Source organism: Podarcis liolepis, assembly GCF_965112155.1.
Source record: "Podarcis liolepis genome assembly, chromosome: 3".
Taxonomy (NCBI): domain Eukaryota; kingdom Metazoa; phylum Chordata; class Lepidosauria; order Squamata; family Lacertidae; genus Podarcis; species Podarcis liolepis.
In genome coordinates, this window is record NC_139557.1 from 13,146,133 (window position 1) to 13,171,551 (window position 25,419).

Here is a 25,419-nt window from a genome sequence, read left to right on the forward strand (position 1 = left end):
TACAAGGAATATACAAGGAATATACAATATACTGAATATATTAAGAACCAATATAGTCAAATACATAGCTTAGCAGGTCTCGAAGAAATCCAGAAGAGTTGAAATAGATAAGTTTGGAATAGATGACAAATCCAGACGAGTTGAAACACATAAGAGTTTTTAATAGATGACAAATTGGATTATTGAAAAGATGCGGATTACAGGGACTAGCAGAAAAGCAAAGGAACCAGGAAAAGGCTGGAAGGGAAGTCATATGTATACATCATGTATTTGGCACGAAGTTGCAAATGAGACACGGGGAGGGGACTAAAGACGCTCTCTATTCTTGAAAATGCAAATAAAATCAAATTAAAAGGAAGAAAGCATTGGGTAACAGCACGGAAGCCCCGCCTGTCACCAAGGTCACGCAAACGTTGAGACGTCCGGTACCCATGCGCAGCCGACGGTCCTATATACAACCGTCCAAAAAACACCATGCCGGGCTAGATCTTCCCTGTTAATTACGCAGGAGCCTGGTTCTCACAAAGAGAGAGGAGAGGCGCGCTGCTCTTCAATCCCCCTTTTTTCCCCCTCACTCCAAGCGCATCGCACGAATAGGCACTTCCGCCACTCGCTTCCCCGCACATGGCGGAGGCCGCCCAATGGCAACCGGAAGGGGGACTGCGTCGTTGGAGCGCGGAACTCTACGGGGTTTTTTTTTTTTTTTGGCGGCGGTTTGATTCCTCACAAGATGGCGGCGGCTTTCCCTCAGTCGCTCGGCTCTCGCCGCAGCCGCTCTGGCTGGGACGGGACGGCGGGAAGGAGAGCGGCGGCGGCGGCCGCTCCGGCCTTGGTGGCGTTGGCGGCCGCCGTCGCCGCCGTCGCCTCGGCTTCGCAGGACCCCGGCGCGGCGGGGCGGCCAGTGAGGGAGCTGAGCGGGTCCAACTGGAGCCTCCTGCTGCAAGGCCAGTGGATGGTCCAATTGTGAGTCGCGGCGGCGTCGCTTGCGGCTCTCCGGGGGCTCTCGGACTACGACTCCCGTCGGCCCCTGCGCGCGCGCGACCCTCCGGGGCTGATGGGAGTTGTAGTCCAAAGCTTCCAGGAAGGGCGGGGCGGGGACACCACCAAGCAGGCTGGTCTCAGAATTGCTCAGGATCTCAATGGAGGAAGCTGGACCCTGGTGGGTGGCAGTCGGTGGGTTTCGAGGCTCCCTCCCTCTGGCTCCTTTGGCCTTCAACGGGCACATTTTTTTTTTAAAAAAAATTGATTAAATTTATACCTGGTGAAATGGGAGGGACCGCAGCAGGTCATCTCGTCCAGCCCGCTCCCCTCTGCCCTGCAGGGCTCTTAAGATGCCGGCCCTCATGCGATTCAAAACCATACTAGACCCTTCTTCTGGAGTTGATTCAGACTCTTTGATTGTCTTCTGCAATACAGTTAAGGTCATTTCCTTTTAGGTTGTGGTGGGGGGTGGGAGGCACAAAGGCTCATAGTTTTCTTGTTTTGATGCTGGGTATTAAAACAAGAAAACTATGGGATCCGCCCCGACAAGTCAGCCTGGATAGCTCAGTGGGTTGGAGCGTGGTGCTAATAACAGCAAGGTTGAAGGTTCTGACCCCTGTATGGGATGGCTACATATTCTTGCATTGCAGAGGGTTGGACTAGATCAATAGTTCCCAACCTTTTTTTTTGGCCATGGCTCACCTAAGCATCACTAAAACCCTGATTCCCCACCCCCGTGACATACAATTCTTATTATTCAAAAAGTGAACTTCTATTCACGTGGAGGAAGCCTAAAAGGCCATTAACTTGGTCTAACTCAGGGGTTGGCAAGGTTTACCAGCCATGGGCTGGATCACTCCCATGGAGATTGTCCGTGGGCCAGATTGGCGCAGCGCGGTGCCGGAAATTGATTCTGCTCATGCCCAGATGCCGAAAATCATGCCTGCACAGAACTGATTTTCAGTGTTTGAACATGCGCAGACGCGATTTCCGGTATCTGCGCTTGCACAAACGTGATTTCTGGTGCCGCTTGGTGAGTCCCCACGCTGCGCTGTGCTGGTTTAGCGCAGCGCGCGGGGAACTTGCCAAGCGAGTGGCTCAGTTCAGGGGTGGTTCGTGGGCTGGTAAAATGGTCTTTGTGGGCCACATCTGGGAACCACGGGTCTAGATGATTCCTCAGCATCCCTTCCAGATCTGCAATTCTAGGATTCTAAGAGGCGTCCAACTTAGAATCATAGAATTGTAGAGTTGGAAGGGGGTCCTTTCCACTGTCGAACAGTGTTTACTGTCAGAAAATTATTCCTGATGTTGATTCGGAATCTCCGTTCTTGTAAATCCATGGGTTCAGGCCCTAGCTTCCAGAGCAGGAGTAAGCAAACTTGCTGCATCCTCTATGTGACAGCCCTTTAGATACTAGAAGATGGCTATCCTATCTCACCTCAGACTCCTCTTTTCCAGGGTAAACACAGGTAACTCAAATGTTCCTCACATCCTGCCCTTCCAGGGTTTTTTATGGTGCATTGTTGGTCTTGTTCTGTTTGCTGGTTACTGATTATCAGGCAACATCACTCTCACCTGGTGGGATGGCTTGCGTTTCTTACCTGTGCTCCCATCTCAGGGCTGGCCCACTCAGGAGGCCAGGTGAGGTGATGGCCTCAAGACAGTAGCATCCACAGGGACAGCAATTCCAAATTTCATTCTCACCATCCCGCCTGTGTTCCTGATGTAAATCTTCACTCGCTCCTTCTTCCCTGTTGGGGAGGGTGCTCTTTTGTGGGGGATCGATTGCCACAGGTGCTCAATGTATTAGGCCGGTCCTGCCTATGAATCTTCATGGCATTTAGAGATGTGTATGCCCATGGCTTTTTTTTAATTTTAGGGATGTCAAATCCCACCTATAGCTTCTTAAAGGTAAAGGTAAAGGGACCCCTGACTGTTAGGTCCAGTCACAGATGACTCTGGGGTTGCGGCGCTGATCTTGCTTTATTGGCTAAGGGAGCCGGCTTCCGGGTCATGTGGCCAGCATGACTAAGCCGCTTCTGGCGAACCAGAGCAGCACACGGAAACGCCGTTTACCTTCCCGCCGGAGCGCTACCTATTTATCTACTTGCACTTTGACGTGCTTTCGAACTGCTAGGTTGGCGGGAACTGGGACCGAGCAACGGGAGCTCACCCCGTCATGGGGATTCGAACTGCCGACCTTCTGAGCAGCAAGTCCTAAGCTCTGTGGTTTAGACCACAGTGCCACCTGAGTCTCCCATAGCTTCTTAGCTACCTAATAATGCAGCACAGCTTTTCTCTTGCCTTGGTAGGCTGGTTGGAGGCGTATTGAAAAAGCAGACACCTTTTACAGAAGAGCCCCATTGGGTCGGGCCAATGGTCCAACTAATCTTGCATCCCTGTTTCCCACTGTGACATCCAGTTGCTTATGGGAAACCCCTGGACATGAAAGAAACAGCACTCCCCGCCCCCCCATATGCTCCCCAGTCATGAGTAGTCAAAGGCATATTCTGCCTCTGCTACTGTGAGTAGAAACCATTGATCTCCACATTCTCTCTCTTTTTCTTTGCATTTAGGGTGTAACTGTATGTAGAGCTTCTGTAGTCATTCTGCCAACTTTGTAAAGTAAATAACTATATCTCTGTATTGCAGATTAGAGGTTAGACGGAGGAAGAAAGGAGGATCTGCAAATGGCCACTTACTTTATGAATTTATGGCAGAGATTGCTGCTTTAAGAGATCTGTGCTATAACTGGTCATTGTGTACATCTGACTGGGACAGAGAAGGCTGTCTTAGTTTAGGCCATGCAGGCATAGATAACTTTTTAAAAATAAAAAGAGAGCAATAGACAGCTTAAAAAATGTTTCAGCTGAACCATTTGCATACACATTTTTGTTAACATGGCAGCTGGTAACTCGAGCACAGCTTCCTTTTGCACATTTTAGGCCTTCATAGGCTGGAATCTAATGTGTATGGAAACTGCTGAAGTGTTGTAAAACTACTTGTCAGAAACTGGAAGACTGACAATCTGCTTACAGCTCCCGTTGATTTTTATTTTATTTTTTAAAAAGATAAATTGAATAATAGCAATTCAAGAGAGGGATCTACTACAGTTTAAAAGCAAAAAAAATATACTGTGTTAGAAGCTACACGTTCAAGAACTTCGTTTTTTTCTAGCAAAGAAATGACAACCACATCTGAAGAAATGTGTTTTATGAGTATAAAGAGGATATGGCCCCTTTGTGGTGTTCCTGCTTGGATCAGGATCTATGAACTGAATCTAGTTAGACTGCCCAGAGTTATATTTTTGTATAACAGTTTTTAAGGTGCTGAAAGCGGCTGTAGTTTGGAATCCAAAGTTTGCTGCAGTTGTCCTCTAAATTTGTCTTTATTCCTAGATGGACAGTTCCTAGAAAGTGTGTGCAACACAAACGCTGGTATTAAATAGCAGTAAATCCTTTGGTAAACTTGAACTCGTGTTAGTTTACTTTGTACACAAAGAGGATATTGACAGGCATGTTCTTTAATTATTTATTTTATTATATTCTAACAGAATAGTTGGCCTTAAGGGGACATTAACATTGGCCTCTGTCCAGCAGCATATTATCCTGACACTTTCTGCATGGATAGGGAGCTTCAGATGTTAGCAATTTTGGTGGGATATACACTGAAGAAGAGGAATTTGGAGGTGGGAACTGTCTAATTCAATGAATGTAAAGGAAGAATTGCAAAATGATGATGTATTGGTGCAGCAGGAGATAGCTTTGCTCATTAAAAATTTTCAGGGCGACATTAATATCCTTAAGCTGAAAGGTTAAAATTGGGAGCCCACTATTTATTCTCAAATTCTTTTTCAGTCAAAGGAATCTTTGGCATGCTCTTTGGCCGAAAGGTTTCTCAAAGATCAATAACAAAGACATTCTCAGCATTCAGGGTTACAGTCTAAAAGACATGAATTTGCCAGTTCAGCTTGCCTCCCACAATGGTACTCCTACCAAATCACTGTTGCTGTTGTTGATACACAATGGTAACTATGGCTGAAGGTCAATCCAGGCGAGGCTGGAGCAATTCATAAGCGTGTGTTCTCACTCACACGCTTTCTCAATAGTTTGCTTCAAAGTAGAAACCCTCCTTGCTAGAGCACACAGCATGTACGTCTGCAGCAAAGCACGTTGCAGGTGTGTATGTGGATGCCACTGATCTGTATTCTGGCAATGTGTAGCTGAGAGCATGCATGCTCTCTCATACATTTATTTCCCAGGTCTTGTTTCACCTTGCCCCACCAGCAGCCCATCATGTATTTATCCAACTGTACATTACTGAGCATATGAGGATTTGGTTGTGCTCACGTCACCCAGCAGCCCACTTGGCCCCAGATATATACTATATAAACATCAAAATAAAAAAATTCCTTCCAGTAGCACCTTAAAGACCAACTAAGTTAGTTCTTGGTATGAGCTTTCGTGTGCATGCACACTTCTTCAGATACAGAGTGTGCATGCACACGAAAGCTCATACCAAGAACTAACTTAGTTGGTCTTTAAGGTGCTACTGGAAGGAATTTTTTTATTTTGACTATGGCAGACCAACACGGCTACCTATCTGTATATAAACATCAAACATTGAAAAACAAAATATCCTATACAAGCAACAAACAAACCAATAAATCAGTAGAAACTAATAATAATAATAATAGCGTCTGAAACAAGTGTTGACATTTTGGGTCTGGAAGAGAGCCCAGGCTCTGGGTCATCATCATAGAAATAGTTGTCTTGGATGCCGATACAATGACCTAGAAATAAATTTCCCATCCTTTATTTTTTGGAAATTCCAAGAACTGCATGGGGAGTGCGTGTAGAGAAAGAAGGCAGAGAAAGTTATGTTTCTGTTTGTTTAGTTTAGCTTGTGTACTTTGCTTACCATATACTTTTCTTCTGTCAAGACAAAGTGGCTTACATTACACCAAAACAAGAATTTTAACTATCGTTCTGTTATGTACACTAGATTCAGCCGCAGTGGAAACAATTAGAACACAGCAACTTAGTTTAAAAAATCCAATAGATAGCTTTTGATATGTGAGAGGCAGCTGCTAACAGTCTGAAGATAGGCAAATAGGGCTCCAAGTGTATATTCATCAAGAGGGAGATTTGCAGTCTTGCTGCCACCAATGAGATGGCCCTGTTCTTGTGCCTGCCTGCGGGATCTCGTTTCTTCAGGCTGGGGAACCTTTGGATGTTGTTAGATTCAATTCCCATCAGCCCCAGCCTGGCCAATGGTCAGTGATGATGGGAGATGGGTCAGTGATGATGGTCCAGCAACAGCTGGAGGGTCACACATTGCCCCCCTTTGTGCCAGTCTTATATGAATGGACACCACACCTGAGCCTAAAAGGCCAGCCAGGTTCTTATGGGATTATTTCTGAGGTGGCCTGGTCTAAAGCCATTAAAGGCAAACACCAGGGCTTTGAAACAGGCCGGGAAACAAATGGGCAATCCATTCAGGTGATACAAGACTGGAATTGCTTACTTTCTTGCTTCTAGTGCCAGGAAGCATTTTGTGCCAGGTGGAAGTTTTAGGACTATTTTTAAAGGCAGCAAACATGACAATAACGTAGTCTGGAGTAATGTGGCGGAAATATACAGACTGCTCCAAATTTACGCGGGGGTTATGTTCCAAAGCACTGTGCGTTTAAGTGAGATCGCATATATTTGAAACACCACACTCCATCTCGTTTTGTGGCATTTTTGTGATGTTTTCGGGTCACTTCCGGGTTTGGTGTGATGTAGCGCACACATTGGACGTGCCTAAATTGTTCTCTGCCTGTGACTGATATTCCTCAGGGAATTTCCCATTGGTGATACATTGCTGACTTTCCAGATATGGAAATGTGTGCAATCATTAAATCATGTTGTCACTTTCCTTAGCTATGCCCCTTGGTGTCCCGCTTGTCAAGAGATGGAATCGGCATGGGAGGCTTTTGCAGAAAACAGCAAAGACCATGAACTCAGTGTGGGCAAGGTGGATGTCACTCAAGAACCAGGTAAGCCAAAATTATCTTTTTAGTGGGGAACTTTAATACAAATATATTTACATGCTTGTTTTCAATAGGGTATTCCTTATGCATTGTTAATTTATGGAACTGAAAATCCAGCATTTCATGTCAAATTCTAGACGTTACTTTTTCAGTAGGTGTGGCGAACCTGTGGCTGCAGACATGGGTTCCCATCTGGCCTGGGAGGGTGTTTTCCCCAAACCACCTGGGGTTTTTTTGGTCATACATGGGGCAGATAGAATGAATGAATGAAACTTTATTTGTGTCAGCCATCGGCCATAGCAACAAAAGAACATTGCAATATAAGAACAAAATAAAAAGTTGATTGTATAAATCACAGTTTAGGGTCCTGAATAAGCCGTCAAATAGTGGACCTTATTCTGATTGCTCCAGCTAAAAACCTTGCAACCTTTGCTGTCATCTGTTCCTCTTGATCTGCCAGGAGAAAGGGCACTGTGGCAGTGGTTGGGCGACCCAGAATGGACAATAAAAGAGGGGTGGTAATCTCGTTCCTCAGGTCTTTGTAAAGAGTGCACGCCAGGAGGGCATGTGCCACTGATTTGGTGCTGCCATCTCTGCAGGGACATAAGCATTTTTCGTGCGGCATCTGTTGGAATTGTCCCTCAAGTACAGCCGAGGGCAATACATTCAGTCATGCATGTCTATATTTGCCAACCTAGCAGTTCGAAAGCATGTCAAGTGCAAGTAGATAAATAGGTACCGCTCCGGCGGGAAGGTAAATGGCGTTTCCGTGCGCTGCTCTGGTTCACCAGAAGCGGCTTAGTCATGCTGGTCACATGATCCGGAAGCTGTACGCCGGCTCCCTCGGCCAGTAAAGCAAGATGTGCGCCACAACCTCAGAGTCGTCCGCGACTGGACCTAATGGTCAGGGGTCCCTTTACCTTTACAGATAGGGTGCCAGAGAGTCAAATTGGGAGGGTGGAAAATGGCCACACCATGGGCTAAATTTCCTTATTGTGGCCCAGTTGTTCTGACGCTCAATATCATTTAGGCGTTGACAAATTAGACTGGGGCAGATAGAGATGCAACTGCAAATCATGAACCTTAAAGTGCCCTTTTGAATGTGCAATGGCAATTGATGCACGGAGAACTTTTGCAGGCTTAAATTCACCAGCAATGATTTGATAGGCTTTCTTGACTTGGCTTTTCTTTTGCAGCCATATGGCAAAGGACAAACTGGTCATCTGGCCTCAAAGCAGTGTCATGATTGACAGGTGGGCAGACCACCATCCAACCGTCCAAAGTGGCATGCTGCGGTTGGGGGAAGCAGCCAGGTCCCCAACTCTGTACTACTGCATGCATTATTAACTAGACATATTTTAAGTCTGTACTGGAACATTGCTGCTATTGTGGGAATATGATAACTACAAGTTAACTTGAGCATTTGGCTGGACAAGCTGGAACACGGTGTTCTTTGAAGTATTCAATTTGCCCCAGATGGCAAGAGGTCTGGGAACCCTTTATGTAAATTTTCTACTCTTGACCTGAGTTGTGCTACTGCTCATCTGCTCACTCAAAGTTAGCAGTGCTTTTATGCATGCTAACTAGAGGATGTTCAGGGTTTTGCTGGAGGACATCTTAAAAATTATCCATTAAAATGAGGAAATAATTGAATCTGAAGAGTAGGAGTTGTCACCTAATTATAAGTGAGGCTTTGAGGCTTGGGCAAAAAATCAGTATGAATTTCAAGAGAAGCTAAAAGAGTTTTGATTAGCAAAAGTTCTTGCTGGGTGTGCCTGTCTTTTGCCTTAGCCATACATGCTGCTGCAGGTAGCTCACATAAACACATACTGATAACATCTTTGCATTTAATTCAGTGATTGGTTATTCATGCTCCAACTTCACTTGTTGCTCCTCCCTGGGTGATGGTGATTAACATTTTCAGCCATTCCACCACTGCATGTCACTAATGGCTATTAGTTTTTTGTTCCGTTTGTTTATGAGATTTGTTGTTCCGTTTGTTGTAGAGATAAAGCCAGATGTGCAGTAGCTGCAGCTATAGTTCCACCCCTCCTTTGGAAGGCAATTGCTGTCGCTCAGTTTAATAGCAATCTGTGTGGCCTGCTTTAAGTCAGCCCATACAAATCTATCATATGCTGATTGACTCTAACCAGATTTTTAAAATTTTAAATCAGATTTTTTTTTATTTAAATTGAATTTTTAAAATAAAATGCTTTTGGAGGAAAAATCTTTCTTAAGACAGTTTTCTATTTAAGTTGCATTATAGTCCAAAGGCTATTCATCAAGGGTTGCGGCGCTCATCTCGCTTTACAGGCCGAGGGAGCCGGCGTACAGCTTCCTGGTCATGTGGCCAGCATGACTAAACCGCTTCTGGTGAACCAGAGCAGCGCATGGAAACGCCGTTTACCTTCCTGCCAGAGCGGTACCTATTTATCTACTTGCACTTTGACGTGCTTTCGAACTGCTAGGTTGGCAGGAGCAGGGACCGAGCAACGGGAACTCGCCCCTTTGCGGGGATTCGAACCGCCGACCTTCTGATCGGCAAGTCCTAGGCTCTGTGGTTTAACCCACAGCGCCACCCGTGGCCCCGTGTTACAGTATTGATGTACTAAACAGTAGTTATGCTCAATCATCCGCAGGCTGGAAACCGAAATGGACAACTATTTTTGGGGACCAGTTTCACACACAGCGTAAAGTGATGGTATTAATTTGGTTTGTTATACGACTGTGTTTAGGAAAGCAAAATAATGTCCTGGGGGGAAACTACTGAAAATACTTTTTTACTTCCTTAGGCGTAAGCGGTCGCTTCTTTGTTACGACACTCCCCACTATTTACCAGTAAGTATCTCATTTCATTTCTCTGAAAATGGCAACTGTTTGCTATTGGAAGACAGTATCTGTCTGTGCCAGTTTGGGATATTGTGAGGATAAGCAGAACAACAGAGGACATTGAAAAACGTGGGCCAACTATTGGTGTTCTGGAGAATGTAGCAACTGTCTCCTGGTATGCCCCGCGGAGGACCTTAAGGTCCATAAATAACAACACTTTGGAAGTCCTGAGCCCCAAGGAGGTTAGATTGGCCTCAACCCGGGCCAGGGCCTTTTCAGCTCTGGCCCCGGCCTGGTGTAACACCCTACCGCAGGAGATCAGGGCCCTGCGGGATTTGACACCTTTCCGCAGGGCCTGCAAGATGGAGCTGTTCCGCCTAGCCTCTGGGCTGGACTCAGTCTAAACCCCCCTCTCATTTTTTATTTTATTTTTTTGGATGGAACCCCTTATATGGGATTTTGTATATAATTTTTCCCTCGGCTCTTTTTGCTGACCCATGTAGGACCAGCATGGATAGTTGGCCCCGGTGAATATTTGACGTTTTCTCCCCTTTTGGCTTTGATCTATAGGCTACCACTAAAACGAGGCTGCATTGTAAGCTGCATTTTAAACTGTATTCTAACTTATATTTTAATCAACTCTTTTATTTTTAATGTTTTTACTGTATTTATATTCAGTGTTAGCTGCCTTGAGCCTGGTCTTGGCCGGGGAGGGTGAGGTATATATAAATTATTATTATTATTATTATCATTATCATTTCCTCAGTGGAACTATAGCTGAGGCTCTGGGTGTGTTGGAAATAAAGGTTTTTCAGATTCAAAGGTGCACTGCTCTCCACAGTTCCTGGTGCAGATAAAACAGGAATCCCTTTAAATAAAGTAGCTATGTGAAGATGAGGCAACACTGAATTCACTGTGCTACAATGAGGGACCACAAATGATTCTCCCTGCAGCAACTTCTATTAACACTGCAGATGAAGCGACACAATAGTTCCTCCTCCTCCTCCTTCAAAAAATGATTTTTATTAAAGATGTTCATGAACTACAAAAGAACATGCAATCTCTCTCTTTTTTTATCAGATTATAAAGTCTTTTGGTTACTTTCAATGTAAGACAATATGATATCCAGAGGTAGAGGGAGAGAGTGGGTGATAAAGTTGCACACTATTTCCCCCCCCCCCACACACACTATATTTCCAACTTGCTATATGTGTGAGATTTTTATGTCAGCATCATTTTCTTCTGTACGTTTGTTGGTTTACATGGGCAGTGAGAGGGGGCCCCAAGGTGTGGTTGTTGGCCTTTGATTGACTGCCGCGAGATTCATTTCCATGTGTGGAAGGTGGGCAACCATAGCTCCTTCTGTGTGTTTTGGTTTTAGGTGCGGCGCCATAATTATACTATTACCTGTTTTTGTTTTCAGCGCAAAGGATGGAGTGTTTCGAAGATACCGTGGCTTGAGGACGCTGGAGGATTTAGAAACCTATATCCTGGAGAGAAAGTGGGAAGCTGTAGAACCTGTGGCTGGATGGAAGTCTCCCTCATCTATCACGTAATTGCGTTACAGCACCTTGTCTTTTTGAAATTGCATCTTTATATATTTTTGCAGGGGTGGGGGGAGTTGAAAACTAGCTTTAATTATTCTAGCTCAGGGGTCAGCAAACTTTTTCAGCAGGGGGGCGGTCCACTGTCCCTCAGACCTTGTGGGGGGGGGTCGGACTATATTCTTTTTTGGGGGGGGGGGGAAATAAACAAATTCCTATGCCCCATAAATAACCCAGAGATGCATTTTAAATAAAAGGACACATTCTACGCATGTAAAAACATTCTGATTCCCAGACCCTCCGCAGGCCAGATTTAGAAGGCGATTGGGCCGGATCCGGCCCCCAGGCCTTAGTTTGCCTACCCATGGTTTAAATCAGGGGTCAGCAGATTTTTTCAGTGGGGGGCCGATCCACTGTCCCTCAGACCTTGTGGGGGGCCAGACTATATTTTGAAGGAGAAAAAATAAACGAATTCCTATGCCCCACAAATAACCCAGAGATGCATTTTAAATAAAAGCACACATTCTACTCATGTAAAAACACCAGGCAGGCCCCACAAATAACCCAGAGATGCATTTTAAATAAAAGGACACATTTTACTCATGTAAAAACATGTAAAAACATACTGATTCCCAGACCGTCCGCAGGCCGGATTTAGAATGCGATTGGGCCGGATCCAGCCCCTGGACCTTAGTTTGCCTACCCATGGTTTAGCTCCTTAACATTTAGGGTGACTTTCTGTGGTGTGTATTTTACCAGCCCATATCATTGGCTACCACTTACTGGTAGGGAATGTTCCGCCTTGTGACATCAGAAAAGAGGTAATTGTTCTAGATGTCATGGAATGAGTGATTTGAACGTTCACTTGCTGTTCGGACAGTAGCCACATGTTTGTAGCAACTAAGTGGATTAATATTATTTTTAATAAATTTATTCATTTGGTTTTTCAAATTAAAGTTTTACAATCAGATATTCAACATACATCATAAAAACAAGATGTCAAAGAATCCCCTGGACTCGCCTCCTCCCCTTTGTGGCTCCCATTGTTAATTATTTTCTGCTGCATCTTTTATTATAATCCAAATGTTTTACATCTCCATTATATTTAAAATTCACCATTAAACTACAAGTGTTATTCCACTCCTGCTATCAATTTTAACTGTTACAATGGTATTTAAGATAAATTATAATTTCCCCCCATTCCTTATTAAAATTTTGGTCTTCCTGATTTCTGATTCTTCCAGTCATTTTTGCCTTTTCGGCATAATCCATCTGCCATTTTATGTAGCCAGGACTTTATCTTCTTTCCATCTCTGGGCCAGTAACATCCGCACAGCTGTGGTCGCATACATAATCTTTTTTGCTCCATTGGGATTTTGGCACCCAGAATTCCTAAAAGAAAGCCTTCAGGTATTTTAGAAAAAGTTATTTTAAACATTTTTTTCAATTCATTATATATCATTTCCCAAAATTCTTTTGCTACCTTTAAGTGTATTAATATTGAGTAGTGAGACCCAATGTGGATAAAATATGGTGATAAAATGGTAATGATAAAATATGAAGCACAGTAGAGCACAATTGAGTAATGAGGCACGGTTGTAACAGTTTTTATGTAAGAGCTGAGAAACTGGCCGCTTCTCTGTGAAAATCTGTTTAACTCTTTGCGCGAAACTGTCATAGGATGGTAAGAACCTTCTACAGTGATCTATGAACTATTACATACAGTCAAATGACTTGTTCTAGTCTTTAGAGCACATCACCTAGCTCTTGTTGTTGTTGTTGTTTAGTCGTTTAGTCGTGTCCAACTCTTCGTGACCCCATGGACCAGGCACTCCTGTCTTCCACTGCCTCCCACAGTTTGGCCAAACTCATGCTGGTAGCTTCGAGAACACTATCCAGCCATCTCGTCCTCTGTTGTCCCCTTCTCCAAAGTATTGGAGCCTCAGCTTCAGGATCTGTCCTTCCAGTGAGCACTCAGGGCTGATTTCCTTCAGAATGGATAGGTTTGATCTTCTTGCAGTCCATGGGACTCTCAAGAGTCTCCTCCAGCACCATAATTCAAGCATCAATTTTTCGGCAATCAGCCTTCTTTATGGTCCAGCTCTCACTTCCGTACATCACTACTGGGAAAACCATAGCTTTAACTATATGGACCTTTGTTGGCAAGGTGATGTCTCTGCTTTTTAAGATGCTGTCTAGGTTTGTCATTGCTTTTCTCCCAAGAAAAGAGGATGAACCTGAGGGGCTCATCTTCCAGCGTCATGACTTTTATATGCCTGTTGTTTTTGTCCATGGAGTTTTCTTGGCAGGGATACTGGAGTGGCTTGCCAGTTCCTGCTCCAGGTGACTCACGTTTGGTCAAAACTCTCCACTATGACCTGTCCATCTTGGGTGCCCTGCTCGGCATAGTTCATAGCTTCTCTGAGTTATTCAAGCCCCTTTGCCATGGCAAGGCAGTGATCCATGAAGGGGACCTAGCTCTTATAATGGTCAAAACACATAATTTCTGTCATTATCCCCTACTACACTGTTAAATTATGGTGTAGATGGTCAAAGATTAGTGCAGATCAAGAAGGATGTGACATAGAACATGCAAGAATACTTAATTGGTCGTGCTTTATCCATTGACATTGGTATAAACCGGATGTTTGTTCTTTATTAGGATGCATGGAATGGCAGGACTCTTCCATTTATCTGCATGGATCAGGGTGAGTAAATATTCCCCAATTAATTCTATATCATAAGTAGCTTGCACAATGCATTGTCAATGGCATTGTCATGAAACTAATGGTATAACCCCATACTTAATGCTAATGAAATGTGAGGTTAGCTCTGTATCCCGTGGAGAAGCTTTTGTACTTTTCAGAACTCAGTTCATACGCTGTTGGTTGATTTACTTTATTTCAGCTATATAGTAAGTTTCAAAACAGTGGTGAGTTATCCTATCAGAACGTCTGTACTCTAGTAATTGAACACTAGCTGTTGGAATGGGAAATTTATGAGGCTATCACAAGCAGACCCTTGGAAAGGACTCTTATTTACCATATTGCATGCTTAAATTCTAGTCACCAGAATATGGTGCCAGAGGCTTTTTTAAAAAAAGCAAGGAGTACAATTTCCACTCTGATAATTACAGTGTGCAGCGACATTAACTAGTTTGTAGCTGGCTTTAATTTTTTACCAAACTGCATTTATTTATTTTCATAATTTATATCATGACCTTCAGTGTAAGTTTATGTTCCCAGGGAGGCTAACAGTGCTGTAAGAAACAATCACGGGGAGACATGGGTAGTCCTGACATAGTTAGGTTTTAGGTGGAAATTAAAGGCATGCCTGTTTTTCCAGGCTCTTGGTAGATAATGTAGACAAGAATTTACTGCAGAGACTGTTGTTTATCTTTTGCTGTTTTAGCTGCTTGTTGAGTTGTTATTTTTTAAAATAATATTATTGCTGTATTACATTTTATCATGTTGCACTCTGAGAAAGGAAGACTGGAGTGTTGATGTTGTTGTTGATGACAATGCTGCAAAAAAATAGAAAATAAACCATGCAAATTAGCACAGCAGCTGTCCATCCAGATAGAGTAGCTTAGGTTTTATTATTTACCATACTTTTCCGTGTATGACTAGGGTTTTTTTTTACTAAAAAAATATCTTTAGAAAGGGGGGTAGTCTTATACATGGGGGCAATCTCCCCCCAATTTCTTAATTTTGAGTCCCCCAAAATAGGGGGTATCTTATATATGGGGGCATGTTATACACGGAAAAATACGGTAAGTTAAAAAATGTGGGTATAGCCAGTTATGTCAATCCACGAGTGGAAAAAAATGCCTTTCCTCTCCTGTCCTCCTTCCAGCCCTGCCCTTGTAACCCCTCCACAGATTTGGGAGAATAAAGGGAAGTCTTGTTACACAAGTAGGTTTCAGCACAGGTTGTCTGCTAATGTGATCCGTCCTTAAAGCCTCGGCAGCAGAGATGTGTTAAGTCTGTATGATAACAATAGTAAAATTTATATATGAGCAGCATGGACTTGGACTGCATGGTTTTGCTAGACCTGCTAACTGTACTTCCACACACAATGTGGGTTTTACTGCATGTTGTTGTTGTTTAGTTGTTTAGTCGTGTCCGACTCTTCGTGACCCTATGAATCGGAGCACGCCAGGCACTCCTGTCTTCCACTGCCTCCTGGGGTTTAAATTTAGAATTCTTTGTACTATTAAAGTTGTAACAGAAAACATGGTCATAATCCCCCCCCCCCAGCAGAAATGCTTGTTCAGATGACTTCATTGTGATAGCTGTTTTTGTGAAAGAAGTCTTGCCATCCATCCAAAACATAATATGGGAAGTATCAGTAAATATGTATGGTTTCTATTCTTATCTGTGGAATGTAAACCATGTGACATTTTTAGACAGGCCTGAAGGCAAAATTGCATGGCATGAAATTATAATTATAATAAGTGCAGAGCTTGTCACTGCTTTCTGAGGCGATCGAGAAATCTACCATTACATCATTCTGGCCTGCCTACGGTCAGATTAATTTTCTGGCAAATTGTAACTGTGATGGCGCTTGCATGCAAATTGAGGGTTTAGATCAGCTTGTTTTCCAGTTGGTGTTGAACGGTTGGACCATAGTACAACAGGTGAGGTGTAAGGAAGCATTTTACCTATAAGCTGCACATTTGTATATTGAGTAAGATGATGAATACTAACACCAGCTGTATTGATACTATTCTGTTTCCTGGTGTCTGTGAGATAGCATTTAAACCGCTTTAAGTTAGAGGGAATGTGGAATTCTACAAATGTGTTCTGTAACCACATGAATTGCTACTTCAGATTGTTTCTTAGGATGGAGATGGTCAGCTTGATATTGATTGATATTAATTGTTAATGATGAATTGGGGGGAATGAAGTCCTCGGGGATTACTTAAAAAATCAAAAAGCCTTGTTAGGGAGACAAAAGACTAAAGACCCAGAAGAAAAAAGAATAGATTTGCATATAATCTGAGTCCCAATTTGTATTTCTGGTCTAAAAGAACTGGTTTTCCACTCTGTCTGCAAAGTATATAGGCTTTTCATCACAGAAATGCCAAAATGACATTACTTTGCAGTCATCCTAGCAAATATTAGTTTTCGATGGATGTTCAGACTGTGTGCAACTCATTTGAAACTGCTTCAGACTAGTAAGAATTTGTTTTCTCTTTTGGTTAGTGACTTAGGATTTTTTTGAAAGTAAAGACGATCAATTGATTTGTCTGAATGTCATGTCCGGTACTAAAATCCCATTTTTATTTTAAGCTGTTTGTTTGTCTCCTTATATAGCAAATCCACAACTACTTAACAGTCACTCTTGGAATTCACGTTTGGGGTTCTTATGCAGTCTTCATATTGGCCACTTTATTGATTGGTCTAATCCTGGGCTTGGTAAGATTTTTTTATATATATTATTAAACAGAATTGTAGGCAGTCTTTACTGTAGATAATATAGCAGTCACATCAGCCTGGAAGTTTGTAGTGGGCTTAGCCATTTCTGATTTTTCAGTGTTTAGGTTCACCTTCCATCCTACCATTCAAATAAAAATTGTGGAAGATACATGAGGTCTAGAATACTGACACTTTACTAGAGAGGAAGAAGAGATCCTCAGTTCATTAGGGGAGTAAGAGAAAGACCGATTCCACGCACTTGGTCCTTGTCACAAGAAATGTCAGAAGAACAAGCGCAGATACAGGCTTGAGACAGTTTTGACACACTTTTCCCATGTGCTGTCCCTGAAACAAAATGGGCAAACTCCAGGCTAGAACACCTTAAATTGACATCTAACAACTGACTCCTGTGTTCATTACCCCCCCCCAAAAAAAAACGAGTCAGACTATTTTCCAAATAAGCATGCATAGGATTGCAAATTATTCAGCCTACCATTTTAAAGCAAAGTGTAGCCTTTCAGGAGATAGTTCAAGGCGGGCTTGGGCACCCTCCAGCTTGCAGGCCAAGTTGGGTACAGCGGGGGTCAGTTTGGCCCATGAAGCCATTTCCCCTAAGCCAGGCCCACCTGCCCCACACCTGAAGTCATATGTGACATTGGGTGGGGCAATGGAAGATGTGGCTGCAAAGGAACAGTAAGGAGTGTGCACTCCTCATTGTTCCTTGGTGAGTAGGGCTTGCTGACAGCGCTGAAGAGCTGATTGGTGCCCCACTAGGATTGACTGTACTGCCACATTCCTACTTAGAAACTCCCTAGGGAAGTTTGCTCCTGATGCCAGACAGATGCTTGCCTCTAAATGCTACACAAGAGCAAGGGACAAACACACTGAGAGCCATACCCTCTGCATTGCTCTGTCTGCCATCTTATCAGGGATGCGGGTGGTGCTGTGGTCTAGACCACTGAGCCTCTTGGGCTTGCCGATCAGAAGGTCGGCGGTTTGAATCCCCACGATCGGGTGAGCTCCTGTTGCTCTGTCCCAGTTCCTGCCAACCTAGCAGTTCGAAAGCATGCTGTTGCATTGTAGATAAATAGGTACCACTGCGGTGGGAAGGTAAACGGCGTTTCCATGAGCTCTGGTTTCCGTCAAGGTGTCCCGTTGCACCAGAAGCGGTTTAGTCATGTGGCCACATGACCCGGAAAGCTGTCTATGGACAAACGCTGGATCCCTTGGCCTGAAAGCGAGATGAGTGCCGCAACCCCATAGTCGCCTTTGGCTAGACCAGGCTTCCTCAACCTCGGCCCTCCAGATGTTTTGAGACTACAATTCCCATAATCCCTGACCACTGGTCCTGCTAGCTAGGGATCATGGGAGTTGTAGGCCAAAAACATCTGGAGGGCTGAGGTTGAGGAAGCCTGGGCTAGACTTAACCGTCCAGGGGTCCTTTACCTTTTTACTTTACCTTTGCTCGCCATCTTCCATGAGGTTGAGGGCGAAGTTGGAAGGAGGCAGCCTACTCTGCCTGTGGAAACTTTTTCTACAGGAGTAGTCTGCAGGAATTGATTTGTGAGTTGCGCATTAGAATAAGTCATTCCACTTACTATGAATCATTTCTCCTTATTTCCTGTGGTCCTTGTCATATGTACCTGATTTAATGTTATGTTGCTTCATTCCTGTAAAACCCCCACTTTTCCTCTCTAGAGGATACCATAAAATGCTTTCACAAATGTTAATGTTCTTCTTCTGTTGCAGAAGTAAGGCGCATGAAGGCTAAAATTAGTAGAACTTTTGCATTTCTAATATGTAGGGATTTGGGTAAGCTTGGTTTGTATCCAGTTTTTGCTGATGCACCTTGAGTTGTTAAAACCCAGCAAAAAAGGGAACAATTTAAGGGGAATGCTTTAGATCACCTCCCGTTGCATGCAAAAGGGTGGAGGTCATGTGAGCCTAGGGCTCATCATGGCTCATTCTTGTAACACCGGCAATTTGATGGAAGCTTGTTCAAACAGAGCATCCCAATCTGTATGCAGTTGAAAATGTCATGCTCATAAGGGCAAGCAACAGCACAGTATAATGTGCATAATTGTCAGTTGTGCTCATGGTTTCCCCCAGCAGCTGAATAAAATTAAATTAAAGGTAAAGGGACCCTTGACCATTAGGTCCAGTCGTGGACGACTCTGGGGTTGCGGCACTCATCTCGCTTTATTGGTCGAGGGAGCTGGCATACAGCATCCGGGTCATGTGGCCAGCATGACTAAGCCGCTTCTGGAGAAACCAGAGCAGCACACGGAAATGCCGTTTACCTTCCCGCCGGAGCGGTACCTATTTATCTACTTGCACTTTGACGTGCTTTCGAACTGCTAGGTTGGCAGGAGCAGGGACCGAGCAACAGGAGCTCACCCCGTCGCGGGGATTCGAACTGCCAACCTTCTGATCAGCAAGTCCTAGGCTCTGTGGTTTAACTCACAGCGCCACCTGCATCCCTTATAAAATTAAATTACAAGTGTGCTAAAGATGCAGCCATTGCACCTCGGTGGATATGTAGCGCTGAGATAGAGGTGAATGGTAAAACTCCAACAACTTCTTAAAGAGTAGCATTCAGACATGAAGAAACCTGGTTATGGCTGGAGAGCTTGTGGGTTGCCTTTGTAATACTTTTTCCTTTCCTTCAGATACTGGTTTTACTTACAGACTGCATTTTCCCACCTAAGCCCGAATTGGAAGATTCTGGTAAGCATGTAATAAAAAACTAAGCTCAGTGTACAATTTTGCAAGGCAAACTGCATCATTAATTAAAGATAGATAACCTAAAATGTAATGTTTTCAGCTGTTCATGTAAAGTGATCAGATTTCTGTATACAAGTGTTAAAGGAGTTGACACGGCCAGTTTTTGATATGAAGGTTTGAATAGTACTTGAATTGTGGGATACCAGTTAATTATATTAAGCAAGTGACATTGGGCCTGTGAAGAGATGAGTCCTTTTCCAAACTGGTGCAATGTTTTTCAAGTACTGTAAGCAGCATGAGAACAGCTATTGGGCTGGTGACACTGGAAATGTGTAATGGGTCTTCCTAACCAAGTATGAAGAAGTGTGTGCATTTATAAAAATAGAGTGGAGTTGAAGGTAAATAGTTTGCTTGGGCAATTGGGATATTCAAGATCTCTGGCACATTAATAATCTGCATTTTAAAAAGACATTACAGTGGTACCTCAGGTTAAGTACTTAATTCGTTTCGGACGTCCGTACTTAACCTGAAACTGTTCTTAACCTGAAGCACCACTTTAGCTAATGGGGCCTCCTGCTGCTGCCTTGCTGCTGGAGCACGATTTCTGTTCTCATCCTGAAGCAAAGTTCTTAACCCGAGGTACTATTTCTGGGTTAGCGAAGTCTGTAACCTGATGCGTATGTAACCTGAGGTACCACTGTATTGTAATGTAAACTGTGTTCCATAAAGAATGCTACCAAAGGAATGTATTGCCAATAGGTTTGCTGAAGACTGCAGCCTTATTTTCAACTGGGGAGAAATATTGGACGGCTGGTAGAAGAGGAACAGGCAAAATCAGGGACTTAAAGCATTTCCACTTGCAAAGGAGGATGAATAACTTGCATTGAGCGCGTGAATGAGTATCTGCATGTGGGAGAGATATTAGGAGGGTAGTGGTCTGGCCCTTTTAGGTAATGCCAAGTTGCAAGGTGATGCAGTTAACATGTAATCCCATTAGCAAATACATGGCACGGTGTAGTCTGCTTCTTCACAGCAAACATAAGAAGAATGACAGAATATAGGAGAGCCACCAGATGGAGGCTGTTGAAGATTTTAAGTGTAACAGCAATTTTAACATAATGTATATCAGGGTTTTTTTCTCAATTCTTCCTGCCAACAGACTTGGTGGACCGCAGTGATGATAAAACAGAGGAGCAACAGGAGACAGTAGAGCATATAGCCGAAGAACCAGTTGCAGAAAAAGGTTTGTCTGATGGAGAAGATGAGGAAGATGAGTCTCAGGGAAACTCTTCGGAGGATTCTGCAGTTGAAGGATCCGAGACTGAAAATGACTCTGAGCACCATGCACCTGACAAAGTGGAGCAAAGCTCTCTAAGGCAACGTAAAAACCAGGTGGAGGCTGATGGACTATAGTGCAATTAGCTGTGTATGTACTTTTATCTGGACCAAAGAAGCATCGGGGACCATCCTTGATTGCAGCTGAAGCCAAACACTTGACCTGTAAACTGTTACAGCTAAATCCATGCTTTGTGTCGGAAGGCTGCTTGCTGTCATTGTCTTTAGGGCCAGTAATTTCTGGAAAATACATTTTTAATGTTCAGATAGAAGCCATGACAATCACGTAACTTTGATTTTGTACTAGATGCAGGGATGGTGTCGATGAGAGGTGTTATCTTTTGGCTAGGATGCCATAGGCAAGGCACATTGTACACAGATACAATTTTTGTGTTTCAGTATTATGTGCTTACAGATTTTAGTTAATCTAAGGCATGCTTTGGTCTTTGTTGGCACAAGCTAGTCAGCCATGTAATTCAAAGCTTTCTGTTAAAACCCTATAGTAGTTTCTCGTTAGATATAAGGCAACTTCCATTATTATCAGTGAAGAATTCACTTTCATATACATGCAGTGCACCATTATTTTTGAAGTGGTTGAATGCATAGATTGCATACAAGAACACATCGAAGGTGCTTACCATATTTTTCTGTGTATAAGACGAGGATTTTTTATTAAGAAATTATATTAAAAATTTGGGGTTGTCTTATTCATGGATAGTGCAGAGGGGGGACGGGCAATTGGTTGCAGTCGCGAGCAGGAGATTGTCAACAGCTATTGGGCAATTGATTTGTGGGCGTGTCAAGGGCTGTTGTTGATTGGCTACCCCTGCGTCAATTGGGCGGGCGATTGGCGGCTTTTGCGTCGCTTTTTATTTTAATCGGTGTTGAGTTGGGTGAGCATTTTTCGGCAACCCCACCCAAAAAACAAGTCTTGACAATCTCCCCCCATTTTCTTAATTTTGAGTCCCCCAAAACGGGGCATCTTATACACGGGAAAATACGGTACTTGCAGTTGCCTAGTGTACATCTGCAACATGTAAACAGCACAGCTCCCAGTGCCACAAATAGTGTAAGTTTATAAACCTACAAATTTTATTTTGGATGTGCTGACTTGTCTAGAAAAAGCATTTTAAAAATATGCACTATCTGTTTCTTGTTGTTAGTGTATCGGGCTTCCATGTGGATTGCCCAAACACTTGTCTGTAAGGTGAATTTGCTTCCTAGTTCTCTGACCATATATGAGGCTCTCCAGGTTACTCAATGTGACTTTGATCATGTTGATACCTAAAATGCATTCCAGCACAAGGAAGATGCAGAATTAGAAAACATTGCTTAGTTTAAAAGAATGGACGATACCTGAAGTGACTTGCAGATGATCACTTATTCTTGATGACCAAAATACTCATTTGATTTAAAAAGGTTTAGATTGCAGCAGCCGCTTAAACATAATGCTGAAAGAAACATCCTTAATGGTTTCAGTTGATTTATTTAATGAACAGCGGTTTGTTTCTAGGTGTTTAAGAATGTTTACTGACTTCATACATCCCATATATTGATCAGTGTAGTATAGCTGTGTAAATATAGCTTCAGTGTAGCCGTGACTGTTGTCACCCAACCTAAATGCTCTCTGCAATGCATTGGAGTGAATTAAGCTTACAGGGTGAAACAAAAGCAATTTAGTGGCAGCATAATTGGATGGCTAGGCTAAGAGAATAAGGAATGCAGAGCAGAGAATGAATGGCAGCTAATTGCTGGATACGATCAGCTGACATGGCAATAGATCATTCTGTTACACCAAGGGTGGCTAACCTGTGGTTCTCAGGATATTGTTGGACTACAACTCCCATCTTACCTATAGGAGCTGATGGGAGTTGGACTCCAGGCAACATAGGGAGGGCCACAGGTTAACTACCTCTCTAGTAACTAAGTGGTAGGTTTAAACTAACAGTAACAAGCATACATAGTGTCACAATGCCCATCCTGTGGCTCTTGCCAATAGAGCATCTTGAATTAAAGTCCTTCATTGCACTAAATCAGAGCGGGGAACAGGTGGACCTCCTTGCTGTGTTGGTCAGACCAGAACTATTCCCTGTAGCCAGCACAGCCTCAGGGATGATGAGATTTGCAGCCCAGCCCATCTTGAGTTCCAAAGGCCAACCATGTGTGTATTAAGCTATGGCATCTTCAGAAACCCTGTGCTGTGTCAGTTCAAAACATGCTGAGGTCAAAATTCTAGTTGCATCTTGATAGCATTGCTCAAATCCAAGTTGTCCTGAACATAAGCCAGATTGACTCAAGTGCATAAAGCGCATTAAGTTTTAAAACTACTAGGTGCTGGGTAAATTGCTAGAATTGCTTTAATGTGCACATTTAACATATAGCAAATATACTGATAATCTGAGATGATGCGACCAGAAAAGCTTAACAGAACCAATTAAAATTATGTGTAATTGAGAAGTCTAAATTTAAATGTCTTGGGAATGTTTCAGTTGTGCACCAAGTGCACTTTTCATGCAATTAAAGTAGCAAAAGAAATAACATGGTCACGCTTCTTGATTTGATTCTGTACAATGCCTTAGCCGTGTGGCTTATTTTTCAGGTACATGAGAAAAGGATTAAAGCATTAGAAGTTGACCTCTCCATGTTCCCATGAAAGACAGCTAGACCATAGCTAATTGATTGTTGTTGCATTGTTGCAGGTAGAGTCTGTCATAATTACAATCTCAACTAATTATGTATGTGCAGCATTTTATTATTCAATAGCATTTTCGTGTTTCGGAAGGTCACTTCATGCACATAATTTCTAAAGAAGTGTAGTTTACCTAAACACGCAAAGCAATACTGGCATTTTTTTGTTAGGCGCTCTCTCAGGAGAAAGTACACCAAGCTTGCAATTCTAAGCATGCGCATTTGAAGGTAAACTCTGTTGAATTCAGTGAGACTTAGTTCCAAGTAAACTGGTTTGGAATTAAATTATCATGGTCTCTTAACAAGACAATCATCAATGCGGTACAGTGGTACCTTGGTTCTCAAACTTAATCCATTCCGGAAGTGTGTTCCAAAACTCAAGCGTTCCAAAACCAAGGCGTTCTTTCCCATAGAAAGTAATGCAAAATGGATTAATCTGTTCCAGACTTTTAAAAGCAACCCCTAAAACAGCAATTTAACATGAATTTTACTATCTTAACGAGACTATTGATCCATAAAAAGAAAGCAATAATCAATGTTGTTGTTGTTTAGTCGTTTAGTCATATCCGACTAGACAGCATTGCAGATGATTAAAATTATTTTCTTCTTCTTACCTGTACTGATGATAGTCATTGTTTGGATGGGGGGCTTTTATCCATTTCCACAGTCACACAATCTATCAATCAATCAGCAGCTGAACTGGGTTCCACACAGTCACAAAAACAAATTAACCGAAAAAGCCTCAAAAACAAAAATGCAAAATAAATAGCAAAAACAAAAGTGCCAGACTTAACCCATTCTGGAAGTCCGTTTGACTTCTGAAATGTCCGAAAACCAAGGCACAGCTTCTCATTGGTGCCGGTGCCCCGGAAACAATAGCCGACAGCTGCATTGGACGTTTGGCTTCCGAAAAACACCCCAATACCGAAACACTTCAGGGGTTTTGGCGTTTGGGAAACAAGGCGTTTCAGAACCAAGGTACCACTTTATATTTGTCACTTCCATACTTAGGATTCATCCTCATGTTGCAGTATTAGATATGGAATTGGCACTTTAGAACTCTGTTGATCAGGTTTTCCAACTCTGCTGGTTTATCCTAGAAAGTTTGCTGTAGGGATGCAGATATGGGGTAGGGGGTTTTACGGAGAAAATTGCTTAAGTTAGTTTAGGACACATATATCCCAAAGGATGCTATTGAAGTACCTTTTTTCAACATGTGCAAGAATGAAGTGTTGAAACCAATGGTCACTTAAACTACTACGTATAAATAAATGCACTATGGTCCAAAGGGTTGCATCAGGGTTTTAACTTGCATGGATGCCAAGTTTTCAGTAAATAGAGGGATTAATTGGTATCGGGCCAAGCAAATGAATCTCAAGTTTAAAGCAAATCATTCTGAAGAAAGGCAATATTATTTTTGTGCTTCTGATTGTTTAGTCGAAACGGTTAGTTTAGTTTGACATGATTTTTATGCAAAAATATATATACTAAAAATGTTACTGTTTATTTCCTTACTCGCTATATAAAAAATATTTATTACATGTCCTGTGTCCATGTAATTTAATGGTGTTAAGAACATCACATCATTTCTATATATTAATATTCCATCCTTCAGGTTCCCAGTTGATGCTGGCCAAAATGTATTGTGATGTAGATAGCATTTAGTTCTTTTGATGAGAATGTCTTGATTTTTTAAACCACAATGTTGTTTTTCCCTAGTAACTCTAAAACAATCTGCTCTACTTACAAAGCCTCAACTGCACACTTGAAGTGAGTTTGTTTTCTTGCGCCCTGAAGATGCCAGGTGGAAAACCTAGGACCAATATGTCTACATTGCAGACTTTGCTATGTACCGTATTTTTCG

General features: G+C 42.8%; 1 protein-coding gene across 2 annotated transcripts; it reads left to right on the plus strand.

Annotated features, from left to right (window-relative positions):
* The first annotated feature begins 692 nt into the window (after positions 1–692).
* TMX4 (thioredoxin related transmembrane protein 4) lies at positions 693–25,096 on the plus strand. 2 transcript variants are annotated; one of them, XR_014523452.1, is made up of 9 exons: positions 693–963; positions 6,906–7,021; positions 9,808–9,853; positions 11,268–11,396; positions 14,051–14,096; positions 16,707–16,808; positions 19,478–19,535; positions 20,692–22,667; positions 22,771–25,096. XR_014523452.1 is itself a non-coding variant. In XM_083493819.1 (8 exons), the coding sequence occupies exons 1-8, from the start codon at positions 731–733 to the stop codon at positions 20,943–20,945; spliced, it is 984 nt and encodes a 327-aa protein (XP_083349945.1). In that variant the 5' UTR covers positions 693–730; the 3' UTR covers positions 20,946–25,096. The 2 variants fall into 2 exon arrangements, 1 of the variants encoding a protein (XP_083349945.1); XM_083493819.1 differs by having other exon boundaries at positions 20,692–25,096.
* The last annotated feature ends 323 nt before the right edge of the window (positions 25,097–25,419 follow it).

Coding starts and splice junctions, on each gene's coding strand:
- TMX4 (XM_083493819.1), top strand. CDS start 731: ATGGCGGCGGCTTTCCCTCAGTCGCTCGGCTCTCGCCGCAGCCGCTCT. Junction 11,397..14,050: donor AAGTCTCCCTCATCTATCAC/GTAATTGCGTTA, acceptor GTTCTTTATTAG/GATGCATGGAATGGCAGGAC. Junction 14,097..16,706: donor ATTTATCTGCATGGATCAGG/GTGAGTAAATAT, acceptor CTCCTTATATAG/CAAATCCACAACTACTTAAC.